General features: G+C 35.0%; 1 protein-coding gene across 1 annotated transcript in view; it reads right to left on the minus strand.

The window, feature by feature from the left end:
* LOC133176498 (lysophospholipid acyltransferase 7-like) overlaps positions 1 to 14,864 on the minus strand; it is a 63,230-nt gene that overhangs the window by 20,897 nt on the left and 27,469 nt on the right. The window contains exon 3 of the mRNA XM_061311616.1: positions 8,246 to 8,408. Coding sequence (XP_061167600.1) covers positions 8,246 to 8,408 — 163 coding nt within the window. The remainder of the gene's footprint in view (positions 1 to 8,245; positions 8,409 to 14,864) is intronic.

Here is a 14,864-nt window from a genome sequence, read left to right on the forward strand (position 1 = left end):
CAAGGTCAAAGGAAAGGTCAAGGTCAAAAAATGTTGATGCAGTTGCATAGCTCTCATCAATATCTATCAGCATATGAAGTTTGATAAAAATATCTTGAATGGTATATTTGAAACTGAGCTTTGAACAGAGCTAAACGCAAAGTGTGACGGAAGGACAGACGGAAGGATGGAAGGACAGAAGGACGGAAGGACGGAAGACGGACATGACAAACACTATATGCCCCGGCCATATTCATGGCGGGGCATAAAAATAAGAAAGTTTATCTAAATGTGTAACATTGTAAATCTGACAACATTTTATCTTTTATTTGGGATCAGTACAGTGTTCCGTTTTATTTAATTGGGTTCAGAATCGACACAATATGCTAGGAAAATACTTGAAGTGCTGAAAAAGTTTTTGTTAATTTTTTTCCTTTCTTCGAATTCAAACGATCGTAATTTACTGCAAATTGTACAATTTGCGATCTTTTCCGACCACGATTTTAACCTGCTGTACAGTACTTCAATTCATAGAAATGCCTTTTACTTCTGTTTATGGTGTAAGCTGTGTATATGAGGTAAGAATCAAGATCATGTGATATAAACAATCCCCACTTTGGATAGCATGATAGGCCGAGGGTTTGTGAGAATTGTAGCAGATAAGAAAGACTTAAGAGCAAAGATGTTGTTGTGATAGTTGCAGTGACAAGAACTGGGCTTTCTTGTTGTGATGGACCAAGACAGTAGGATTGGGGCTCCTTTTTTTATGGTACCAGTTAGTAAGACTAAAGTTTCTTCTTACAGTATGATCCCTGGGCTGGGGTCCTTGTTTTGAAGGTCCCATGACCTTGGACTTTAGTTTTTTGTGATGGTCCCAGTATATGGTTTGGGGTTCTTGTTGTGATGGCCCAAGTAAGTTGATGGTCCCAGTAATTGGATGGGGTTCTTGTTGTGATGGTCCCAATAAGAGGGACAGGGGGTTTCTTTTTGTGATGGTTTCAGTAAGTGAGACAGGGGTTTCTTGTTGTGATGGTTTCAGTAAGTGAGACAGGGGTTTCTTGTTGTGATGGTCCCAGTAAGTGGGACAGGGGTTTCTTTTTGTGATGATTCCATTAAGTGGGACAGGGGTTTCTTTTTGTGATGGTTCCATTAAGTGGGACAGGGGTTTCTTTTTGTGATGGTTCCAGTAAGTGGATTGGGTTCTTGTTGTGATGGCCAACGTAAGAGGGACAAAAGGTTTCTTTTTGTGATGGTTCCAGTAAGTCAAAGGACAGGGGTTTCTTTTTGTGGTGGTTCCAGTAAGAGGGACAGGGGTTTCTTTTTGTGGTGGTTCCAGTAAGAGGGACAGGGGTTTCTTTTTGTGATGGTTCCAGTAAGTAGGACAGGGGTTTGTTTTTGTGATGGTCCCAGTAAGTGGATTGGGTTCTTGTTGCGATGGCCCCAGTAAGTCAAAGGACAGGGGTTTCTTTTACAAAGGCTGGAAAAGGGATGAGTTGTTGTTTTGTAATTGTTTTGGAGATGATGCCAAGTTGATTTTGGGTATGTCAGTGGAATAACATAGCCAGGCGGCCTTTTGTTATTATGAGAGGGCTGATCTATGGAGGAAATTTGGGTTTGTACAATACAACCAGACGATATTCATGAAATAAACATACAAGATGAAACATAAAGCATACATAAATGACATACAATCGTTGGTGATATTCTCATGATATCTGCATATAAAATTACAACATATAGATTTAATATTTAGGGCATAAATCGGGGTGATCCTATCTAGGGGTTGTTTTGGTAAGAGGGAAATCTGTAACATTGTGATGGTTTCCAGTAAGTATGAAATGGAGTACATTTTTACGAAAATAAAGCCAAACACCATGCTATCATTGTTATGCCCCGTAATTGAAGATTTATAGTTTTTGCCCTGTCCATCTGTCTGTCTGTTTGTCCACAAAAACTTTAACCTTGCCCATATTTTTGATTGGTTGATGCTATGGCTTTCATATTTCACATGTGTATTCCTTGTGACAAGACCTTTCTTTGGGTACCATCAAATTTGACCTTTTGACCTTGGAGTCTGACCCAGTTTTGCAAAATTTTATCCAACTTTAACCTTGGCCATAACTTTTGAACAGTTGGTGGTAGGGCTTTAAATTCATACTTCACATATGTAATCCTTGTAAAAAGACCTTCCTTAAGATACCAGCAACTTTGACTCATTGATCTTGACCAAGGAGTTTGACCTACTATTAAAAAACATTAACCTTGTCCATAACTTTTGAACAGTTAGGGCTTGGGCTTTCATACTTCACATATTTAATCCTTGTGACGAGACCTTCCTTTAGGTACCAACGACTTTGACCCTTTGACCTTGACCTTTGAGTTTGACCTACTTTTAAAAAAACTTTAACCTTGGCCATAACATTTGAACGGTTAGGGCTTGGGCTTTCATATTTCACATATATAATCCTTGTAACAAGACCTTCCATTAGATACCAACACTTTCACCCTTTGACCTTGGAGTTTGACCTACTTTAAAAAACTTTAACCTGGGCCATAACTTTTGAACAGGTGGTGCTAGGGCTTTCATATTTCACAAGTGTATTTCTTGTGAGAAGACCTTACTTTGGGTACCAACATAATTATTTGATTTGCATTTGAGAAAGTTTAACATTTGCTATAAGTTGCCATATGGCATCTTCGCTAGCCAAGGGTTTCTGATACGCTACTTTCCTCATAAACCCTTGGCATACGGTGCTGACAAAAGACGGGATTGTTTTTGTCACATGATCATGATTCTTACCAGGTACGCACAGATTGCGTCATCGACAGAAATAAAAAGCGTATTTAAGGCCACATAAATTTAAAATTTAGATTCTCATCCTAATTTGCTTAAAAATTGGGGCGGGTGGGCGGATTTTATTTTTTATTTTTTATAGTTGAAAGTATCAACAAAACATTCGTACACATAATTTTTACACTATGTTAATGCCAATATGAATAGATTTTATTGTTTTCATATTCTTTTAAATATCTACAGAAGATTCTTGTTATAGAAAATTAAAATATTTATAGTTTTATTAACAAATTATCTAGTACACAGATACGGCACACGCCAAGTAAAATGAGGGGCTGATCCTAATAATTTTGCATATGCATGTTTTCTCATCGGCCTTTCCCCAAATACCTTATAGTCCTTCTGTTCTGTGTGATATATCACAGATTTCCACTGTCCTCATAAATTCAATCGTTCTTGAGACTTGACATGTTCGACATAAAAATATAGCATATTTGCAAAACAGGATTGTGTAAATCTGTAAAATATTCTACTGAAAAGCCTAGGCCTGAACAGTTTTAAGGTTTTATACATTTCCTTAGCACTATTATTCTCTAAAGTCTTTGGATGATGTTTATTTTTTTTAAATGCAAAATCACATATAACCATGATAACTGGAGATCGGTTAACCATGTGTCATTTTCTTCGTCTGTTTTTACTTGGTTAAAATCTCATTAAAAACTTGTTCATGCCAGTGATGGTATCTAGGTGTTTATGTTATTTTTTCTTTTCTGCCTTCTCTATACTGACAAATTATCTTTACCTTACATATTTAAACTGCTTTTATTGCCGATTTTTCTCCATTCTTCACATAGTTTTTTTGCTATAAATAGCGCCACGCGACTTTTAATACAGACGGGAGATAACTCTTAAATTTTGACCCAGATTCTTGATGAATAAAAATAAATGAAAATAATACGTCTGACACTCAAAAAGCAAAATAAAAAACAACGGGGCGGGGCACTTTGAGAGGGGCGGGCGGGGATGAGAATCTAAAGATTAATTTTACCTGGCCTAAAAGAAAATTGTTTTTAAAGAATAATTAACAAGAAGGTATTGAGCTATGTTAATTTGTTATTTAAACATGTTAAAATGCAAATCTACATCTTCAGTATAGATTCTTAATCACATATTTTGCACGTAGCTTTAGATATTGGATGACACCATATAGCTATTCATAGAATGGCATGTTATCTTACGGATCATTGTTTACTTGCATTTCACATTACTGATATTAAAGAGTCAAGATATATCCTGAACGCAAATATCGTCATTTACAAAAAACAATTGCTCATTGGTCAAACAATGTCGATCAACTCCAATCACAACTTGAGAAAAAAATCCCAACTTTTTTTTAACACCGTATGCCAAGGGCTTATGAGGAGAGTAGCGTATCAGAAACCCTTGGCAAGCGAAGATGGCCATACAGGGGCATCAGTGTTTCACAAACACATCTTGTTGATATATATTCTGTATATTTATCAATTTTATCAATCACAATACGAATATCGGTATTATCACAGCTATTTAGTCCTGACTTGGTTAAATAAATCATACTTCAGTCAACATGATCAAAGAATTATCAAATGCCAGGATGTCTGCCTTTTAGAACAAGATCTCAAATGATAATCATTTACTAGTAAAAACCAATCTAAACACCCAATGATAACCTAGTAATAGAAAGTAGATTATTAAGATGATTCAATAATTAGACTAGGTCACCAATAACTTGTTCACAATCATGCCAGACAGAATGCTGTAAAACGTCAGATTATCCTGGAGTAAATGATACAAAGCTGAAAGAAGTCAACAACTCATTGGCAGTTGACTCTTCAGAAGAGCTGAAAGCATGCTGTAGATGTCAACAACGTATCAGTAAACTTTCCAATATAGCAAAAAGCTGTAAATATCAACAACTCATCAATAAACTGTACAGTATAGCAGGAAATGTGTTCATGATGCTGTAATTTGTCAACAACTCAGAATGAAATGTCCTTTAAAGCAGGAAGCATGCTCTAAAATATCAACAACTCATCAGCTATCTGTTCAGTACAGTGTTTAGTATAGCAGGAAGCCTGCTGTAACATATCAACAACTCATCAGCTATCTGTTCAGTACAGCAGGAAGCAAGCTGGTTTATGTCAACAAGTCCTTTATTAATTTTCAAATATGCAAAAAGCATGCTGTACTTTGACAACAACTCACCAGGAATTTTACTGTCCAATCTAGCAGAAAACATGCTGTGAAAGAACATCACAGTACTGTATATACTCGCATATAAGTCGGTCCGCCTATAAGTCAGTTGTATTTTTTAAGCTTATATTCGAAGGCTTGACCCTCTAAAATTCAATCTTTTTATGACTCGCCTATAAGTCAGACAAAGAGTTATGGACCAAAGTTTAAAGCTGACATGAACTCTTAAATATGTGATATTTTCATCCTTGTATGACTTATTTTATTCCCGTACTCCCTTTTCCGCCATATTTCTTTCAGATTCACTCACTTATTTTACCGGCTATATAAACCCCGATGCCTTTGTTACACTTGAGTGATTTTCTTGCCTGGCTGTCGACATGTACTTATCTCCGATAGCAAAGTTTTGGAACACACCATAAACTGATCGAAAACATGTAGGCCTGTACACATCTCCGATAAAGCAGTTTTGGAACATGCCACAAATGTAATAATTCTACCAAAACTAGGAATTTTATTGAAAAACTAGAAAGAAGTACATAAATTTTGAATAATTTAGATGCAATGCATAAAAAGCAAATCGGCAAATGCATGTTTGATACACATATATACTTGAACAATAAAGAAGAAAAGGCTACCATATGCATTTTTCCCAAATAACACTGTACTGTTGAGTTTTATGCATGCTACACGGTATAAGCACATACTATGCAACTTAAGCATTCTAGTTATTACATGCATGCATGCAGAGAAAACGGGTCGAATGCTTTAAACTCATCTACCTGAAATACTGCTATCGCTTCAGGGATGTGCACATGTCGAAAGAATTACTTCCTATTTTCCTTTTATTGAAATATGCATCACGAAAGAAATAACTCCATTTGTAACTCAACGGTAAACACATTGTCACTAGCACTTGAACACACGTGGTCCCTGCCGATCAGCATTTTTGGTCAGGGAAAATATCGAAGGTGGAAATGACACTGGTATTTGCCTGATTAGACAATATAGTCACGCAGATAAAACGTTTCAGAAATCGAACTTACTATTGTCTTACATGTAGTAAATATGTTTATGAATTGTGCTTCATTACATCAAATTTATTACATATACACATACACATGTATGCGGGTGGTGTTAGGGGTAGTAAAATGATTGACAAGCAAAAGAAAAACTTTAAGCACTTGAAAATTGGGGGAAGTGAAGAAGGAAAACAGGCATTAAAAAAATCCGTAATCAGGGGAAGGACAGATTTCATTCAATTACATGTATACTATCATTTTCGGCAGAAAAATATTTTAGTACAATGTACAATAGTGTTGGATGTGAGTGGGAAAGGGGGGGGGGAGGGCAACCAGTCTTAAAATAAAAAAAAATCCTCAAAAAATCAACCATAAAAAGACAGGCCTGTAGAACGCGTTGGGGGGGGGGATGCCCCCTCCCAGTTTTTTCCGAGCATAATGTTTTACTGTTTAGTATGAAATGCACACTAAAAGGCTGATCCCCTCCACTTCTTGTTGCACTATACTCAAATCGTCAAAAAAGTTGCCCCCCACAAAATAGGATTTCGGTAATTTTTTTATTATTATTTTAATTTTTTTTATTTATTTTTTTATTATTACTATTATAATTTTTGTTATTAATTTTTTTCTTGTCAAAGATTTTTCAGGAAAAGTGTCAATGATTTCTTAGATTTTTAAGGTAAAGTGTCAATGATTTCTTAGTTGCTACGTGTCTGAAAGACACTCTCAGAAAAGGGGATACCCCACCCCCACCCCTGCTCCATGTGTGTGTATATTTGTTAATTTGTGTTCTGGTTAAATACTTTCAAGTCGTGCTCTAAATCATTTTCTTACATCAAATTACTCAGTTTAGTTTTAGATAATCAGCAATCAGACTTTTTTATTTTAGTGATTTCTTATTTTTTACCTAAGCGCGCAAATACTAATTCCCTTTTTCACTTTTGATATTTTCCCTGACCAAAATCTGATCAGCACGGACTAAGTGTATTTGAATGCTAGGATGTACGATTAAGTGACATCGTGTTTACTGTTGAGAATTTATGGAGTTTATTACTTTTTTGTGATGCATATTTCAATAAATGGAGTACAAGGTGTAAATCACTTGATATGTGCACATCTTCGAACGGGTACAGTGGTCTATTTCCAGGTATGAATAAGTTTACAGCGTTCGACATGTTTTCTCGATATGCATCAATTGTATTTGTGTTGAATGCATACGGACTTGCATAGCAAATACGTTGGTTGTTTGTTCCATTCTTACGATAAATTATTGCAAATTGTTTGTACGATTTTACTGTGTATCATTTCAAGTTTATTTTGCATATATTTTTAAAAAATACACGCGCAACTTTGTTTTTTTCTTCCAAACTTGCATTTATATTATTCAAAACGATATAATTATTCATAAATATCTTTATGACTGTTTTTATCTGTCATGATTTTAAAATGTTTTCAACAATTCATGTGTTCCCAAATACTTTACTATCGGAGATGTGCACGCGTCGATAGCCAAACCAAAAATTCACTCAAGTGTAACGGGGGCACTGGGGTATATATCGTTACAATAAGACAAGGTATCTGAAAGAAATATGGCGGAATACGGCTAGTTGGTATGAAACAAGTCGTTCATTGATACAAATGTTGCGTTTTGAAGAATTCATGTCAGCTTTAACTCCCAAAAAAAACGACTTATAGGCGAGTATATACGGTAAGCTTTCCAATAAAGCATATAGCATGCTGTAAAGTGATTAATCATAAACTGTTCAGTATACAACATACATCATTAAAGCTAAACACGACTCGTAAATAGGCATACGCCATTTTCAATATTACTATCTATGATGTCAGCACCAGGATATACTCTTCACATTTGTTACACCTGACTGCTTTATTGTCACGGGTCTCTGACTGGGATGGCAACCCGTGTTCGTGCTGGTTATCTTGCATCACCTTTGTTTACATTTTATTGCAATAATGTGTATTTGTGTTTGTTTGTATACTGCACTGACCTGTGCAAGTGTTGTAAGTTTCATTGGTATCGCTACCGAGTGCTGTATATGCATACGTCCATCTACGAAGGTGACGATTGATTACACTGATCAGTGACTAAGTGAGCCGCTTTATATAGGGGCCCTCAGATATAGTGAGAGACCAATCGAATATGGCGGACACATTCCTTTTACGAATCGTGTTCAGCTTTAATGTATCAAGAACTCACCAGTAAATTGTCCAATATAGCAGAATGTATACTGAAACATATCAATAGCAGATGGACTGATACATTTATACCGTCTCCAGTGGGCTCTGTCTTCATCTGAGGTGACATCCTTATTCCACTCGTCCATGCACGAATCATGAATTTCAAATGCCAATCCAATTAACTTGAAATATAAAAATTTATTATAAAATGGTAATGTTAATAATACACACAGAATGCATTTAATTTATTGGATGCTATTTTTATATCACTTCCTTTATCATCCAGAATTCACTTATATTAGGCTTAGAGTCACCAGACTAATATATATTAAGTGATAAAGAAATGATGTGAGATGCAGTTTAAACTAGAGATATGTCCATAGGACATGAAAACCCTTCTTATTACATTTCTTGTGCAACACAAAAAGAGATATATCTTGTTTTTTAAATCTGCATTATTAAGGTCTTCTGTCTTCACAGAAGACCTTATAGTGATTCTACTGTTTCTTATTATTAGGTCTTCCGTTTTCAACGGAAGACCTATAGTGATTCTACTGTTTCTTCTTCTTATTATTAGGTCTTTCCACCTTTCTGTGGAAAGACCTATTGATATTCTTCTGTTTATTATTATTATTATTAGGTCTTTCCACCTTTCTGTGGAAAGACCTATTGATATTCTTCTGTTTATTATTATTATTATTATTATTATTATTATTTTTCCACCCCCAGATGTGATTCTATGTTTCAAGATATATCGAAAAGATTTATAGTCTATAAGAATGTACTCTTTAAAAGATTTTTGTAGTTGACCCTGCGTGTATGAACTTTGACCTCTTAAGGAGTTACAACCCCTTTCGCAATAAAACCTTGTTATCGCTACTCCTTCGAAACTGTAAACCATAGAGGTATGGAACCTTCACCAATGTCTTCGACTAATTGAGGGGACTCTTCAATCTTTTCATTGCGAAAGTATTCGTGCACCCCTTTTATGAGTTATTGCCCCTGAAAGTCTTTGATATTTATGAATAATGAAAAATTTTCAAAACGATAAGTCGTAGAGACATGGGACCAACTGCATAAGATTCAATGACCTTTGACCTAAAAATATATGTAAAGGTCAAAGGTCAAGGTCATTCCAAAAATGAGAAATTAAGCTCTTTTTACAGCTCTTTTGTCTTTCAATATATACTATTGGTCTTTGCATCATTAATATGTACTCTTAAATCTATCTCAAAGATTTCATTCTTGTCCCCTAAGCTTAACCCCTTTGAAAGTTATTGCCCCTTGTGCGAAAAACCTTGTTATCGCTACTTCTCCTAAACCGTAAATCGCAGAGACATGAAACCATCACTAATGTCTTCTGGGTCTTTAGTCACAACTTCAGTCTATTAGTGCAAAAGGATCTGCTGACCCCTTATGAGTAATTGCCCTTTAACGTCTTTGCGCTTACTATTAAACCTTATTACTTTAAAACTAAAAGTCGTAGAAGGATGGGGTTAAGTGCAATGTGACCCTTGACCTTTGACCTTGAATATTTGTTCAAGGTCAAAGGTCAAGGTCATTTCCAAATTTCTAAAATTTTAATAATTTCCATCTCTCAAGCCATCTCTGGTTTCTCCTGTATAAAAATAAACAGTAGAGAGTTAAATGTGAAGAATATATGAAATTTAAAGAAGGTGGAAAGACCTCTAATTGTTCGAGAACAATTAGTCTCCTAGTTATTATTATTATTATTATTATTTTTCCACCCCCTGATGTGATTCTATGTTTCAAGATCTATCGAAAAGATTTATAGTCTATAAGAATGTACTCTTTAAAAGATTTTTACAGTTGACCCTGCGTACGTGAACTTTGACCCCTCCAAGAGTTATAACCCCTTTGGCAATAAAAGCTTGTTATCGCTACTCCTTCGAAACCGTAAACTGTAGAGGTTCGGAACCTTCACCAATGTCTTCGACTAATTGAGGGGACTTTTCATCTTTTCATTGCGAAAGTATTCGTCGACCCCTTTTATGAGTTATTGCCCCTGAAAGTTTTTGAAGTTTAGAAAAAATAATTTTTTTTCAAAACGATAAGTCGTAGAGACATGAAACCAACTGGATAAGATTCTTTGACCTCAGACCTTGAAATTTATGTCAAGGTCAAAGGTCAAGGTCCTTCAAAATATGAGAAATTAAGCTCTTTTTATATCTCTTTTGTCTTTCAATGGATACTAAGTATCTTTGCATCATTAACATGTCCTCTTAAAACCATTTCAAAGATTTCATACTTGTCCCCTAAGATTTACCCCTTTAAAAGTTATTGCCCCTTTTACTGAAAACCTTGTTATTGCTACTCCTCCGAAACCGTAAACCGTAGAGACACAAAACCTTCACTAATGTCTTCAGGGTCTTTAGACACAACTTCAATCTATTCAGTGCAAAAGTATCTGATGACCCCTTATATGAGTTATCGCCCTTTAACGACTTTGCGCTTACTATTAAACCTTATAACTTTAAAACTAAAAGTCATAGAAGGATGAGGTCAAGTGCAATGTGACCCTTGACCTTTGACCTTGAATATTTGTTCAAGGTCAAAGGTCAAGGTCATTTCAAAATTTTTAAAATTTCATTTTTTCTATCTTATAAGCCAGTTAAGGATTCTTTTTGTATAAAAATTAACTTAGTAAAATGTGAAAAAATTCAAGAAATTTAAAGAAGGTGGAAAGACCTCTAATTGTTCGAGAACAATTAGTCTACTAGTTATTTTTATTATTTTTTTGACTTTCTAATTTTGTGCACGCGATTTCTCGAAGACTATTGGATGGATTTACATGAAATTTTCAGGAAAGATGTGTTGTAACATGAACTTGATTTATCTGAGAGAAAATTTGGAAATTCACTTTCGGTGCCAAGTTACGGACCATTTTCTGAATTTAAAATGACATTTTGTACAAGGATAATCTCAAGAACGGTAAAAGATATCAATGTGAAACTTTCTGGGATTATAGGTCGTGATAAATACTAGCCGGGACGTGACCTTTCGTTCGTCGTCAGTATCTCCGGTCGTTACCGGATGCAAATTTAAAAAATTGAATTTTTAAACTTTTTTAATTTTCAATATTTTTCTTTGATAGTAGTAGTGTTAATAGAGGCACTTCTGAAAATGCTTAATATATAATTTGTTTTCAAATAAATATATTCAAACTCTAGATATTCGCATTTTAAAATCTGAAGCGGCTCCAAAATGGCGGCTGTCACCGTACACTCCTACGAGCAGGTCAGCACTCGGAGCTCCTCGGGTGGCTCGTACCTCGCACACTAACCTCGGACGTTAACGGTGTTCTACCATGTACCTTAGACAGTCATGTGATCTTCTTTGAAATTCCTCCAAATGTATACCTTTGAAATCTGAGCTACTTTGTGGCACGCCCAACACTATGTTTTTGCTTTCAAAGACTACTTACATGATGTTGTAATCAAAACAAATATAAAAGGAAGAATTAGACAAGAGAAAAAAAAAACTTTTTGAAGAACATTATGCAGAGCAAAATATGAAATGAGTTACAAGGCAGTTTTCGGCGGAGAAATGTAATTGATTTGATACATATTCCTCCACCAATCACATCGGAGGTTTGTATGGAGGTAGCGGAGTCAGCTGAGGATTGCCGATTGGCAGGTCGGAGTTTACGGAAACAGCCGAGCGTCCTGTTGAAGGAAACTACAATAAGGATCAATGTTAACACAACATTGCTCGGCAATAGTAAATGACTGAAGTCTAAAAGTTTCAGGACTGATAGTCAGTCATCAGTTTATTTGAATCGTGAGAAAATCTTGCTGGATTTTCAAGCTGACGACCAGGGTTAAATCTCAAGGTTGTCTGAATTTCTTTTATCACTTTTTCAGCTTGAATTTTCGTTTTTATTTTCAGAATCGGACAGAAGACCTCTCATTGCTCGCAATGAGTTTCTAGTTATTATTGTTATTCTTATTTTTCCTCCCATATTTTGTGCACAAGTTTTCTCAAAAACTATTCAGTGGTTTTCAGTGATTTTTTCAGGGATAATGGACATTATTATGAACTTTGTGCATCAGAAGAGAAAATTTAAAAATTCCCTGTTGGTTCCATGTATTGGCCAATTTTCTGATTTTGAATTGGATTTTTGTCTTCATAACTCCTCTAGAACGGCTAAAGATATGAATTCAGGAGACATGTCAAAGATGATAGAGCATGACTTGTAGATGTTCTGACCAATTTTTTGTGTGTCGTCGATGCTTCCGGTCACAACCGGAAGCAAATTTTAAAAATGGATTTTTTCAACTTTTTGTTTTTCAATATTTTTCTTTGATATTTTTAGGATTAATAGAGGCAGTTCTGAAAATGCTTGATATATAATTTGTTTTAAAATTGATAAATTCAAACTCTAGATATTTGCATTTTAAAATTTGAAGCGGGGTCCAAATGGCAGCCGTCTCCGTAAACTCTGATGAGCTGGTCGGAGTTTACGGAGACAGTCGAGCATCTTGTTGAACGAAAATACCATAAGGATCAATGAAATGTACAGGAATTATTGGATCTGGCAGATTTTGGAAATGGATAATTTGTCTTTGAAAACATAAATACTCTGACCTCCAAATGCAATAAAATTAGTAATATGTATGGTACATACAATAATACAGTCAAACCTGTATTAAGCAGTCACCTGCAGGAATCATTAAAAGTGACCTTTATAGAGAGGTGACATTTGAATAGAGGTCCATCTTTTTCGAGAAAAATTCTTTTCCAATTTATGTAAGTTCTGTGTTTTACAATACTACATCATAGAATATTAAAGAAAGATGTTTATAAGACATCAATGGTCTCACTAGGATTTTTTTTTTTTTTTTAATAAATTTTAAATAGTATGTCTCAAGATTAAGTTCAAGCTAAATTTGATGACTCCAACAAAAATACATTGAGTCTAATAGGGCATTGCATTATCCTCTGTCCAAACAACTACAAAACTTTCTATTATTATAAGAAATTATCATGTAATGTCAGGAATTAAATATGATGTATTTTTATCTAAACTGCATCTAAAAGAAATGTTTAGTTACATATTAAACTTAAAAAATTGTATGCTTAAAAACCATTGCATAATAAACAGACAAGTCAATTGTACTCTCAGTTGATCAAAGCAGTGCACAATACAAATTGATATCAATTTCACAGGTGTTGTGAGCAGTGAAGTGTGACTAATCCTTACATAGGTGAAAATCGAGAGATAATCAGGACACATTGAGTATACAAAACAGTTAATTAGGGTTTCTACAAATAATATGTTTCCTAGGTGTTAAAAACTGCCTGCCATGCGTTTACACAATAACACCTATCGGAGTTGGGCATGCCAAACGTGAACTAATAATTAGGAAACACCTTAATATTGTATCCATTAATAGATAAATAAGAATGCGTTTCTTTTTTAAAATATCACTCAGAATTTTTTTAAATCAGATTCCAATTCTATAATCTAAGACTCTCATAAGTTCGTTTTCCTGATAACCATTTCATTCATTAGCACCCTTGTTTGAGTTTTGCCAAAAGAATAAATAAATTATCCAATATTTGAAATGGTTTTAATTAGGCCAATTTTTTTTCGATGGTCTCGCCACACTAGACTAATTATTTACATTAGTGACAGTAATTGGGAGTCACCTGACTCTAGATCTGGAAATGTGATTGGACAAAATGGCTGCTTTATACGAGGTAAAATGGTGATTTTACATGAAATTTTATGACCGCTGACTGTGTTACGCAGGTGACCGCTTAATAGAGTTACATTATATAGGAAAATTCATTGGGAGGAAATACAAGAGGCCCATGGGCCTTGAATCGCTCTTCTAATAAACTGTACAACCTATCACTTCTATTTGAAGCCTCGAAGTATCCTGTATATTTAGATAAACCCTTGAAATTCCAATTCACACGCTGAGAACCCAAGATGATTCTAAGCCAATTAGTACCTGAGAGTTGGTCATGGTGACCTACTTATCACTTGTCATTCTCTGAGGACCCATCAACTAAGTTTGATGATTCTAAGCCAATTAATACCTAAAATATTTTTTAAAATTATAACCATAAAATTTTATAAGTAGGTCAAAGTGACCTACTTTTCAATTGTTTTACTCCAAGGACCCAAGATGCATCAACTGACAAAGTTTGATGATTCTAAGCCAATTAGTACCTGTAATATTTAATTAAAGCCATAAATTTTCAAAAGTAGGTCACCGTGACCTACTTTTCAGTTGGTGTACTCCGAGGACCAAAGATACATCGACTGACAAAGTCTGATGATTCTAGCCAATAAGTCACCGTGACCTACTTTTCAGTTGTTGTACTCCGAGGACCCATGACGCATAAACTGACAAAGTTTTATGATTCTAAGCCAATTAGTACCCGAAATATTTTATTAAAGCCATAAATTTTCCGAAAGTAGGTCACGGTGACCTACTTTGTAGTCGACCTACTCCGAAGACCCATGACGAATCAACTGACAAAGTTTGATGATTCTAAGCCAATTAGTACCCTAAATATTTAATTAACGCCATAAATTTTCAAAAGCAGGTCACGGTGACCTACTTTTTAGTCAACCTACTCCAAAGACCCAAGATGCATCAACT

The sequence above is a fragment of the Saccostrea echinata genome, unplaced genomic scaffold (genome assembly GCF_033153115.1).
Source record: "Saccostrea echinata isolate AGI-Se365-2 ecotype Australia unplaced genomic scaffold, CSIRO_AGI_Sech_v1 ptg000075l, whole genome shotgun sequence".
NCBI classification, from domain to species: domain Eukaryota; kingdom Metazoa; phylum Mollusca; class Bivalvia; order Ostreida; family Ostreidae; genus Saccostrea; species Saccostrea echinata.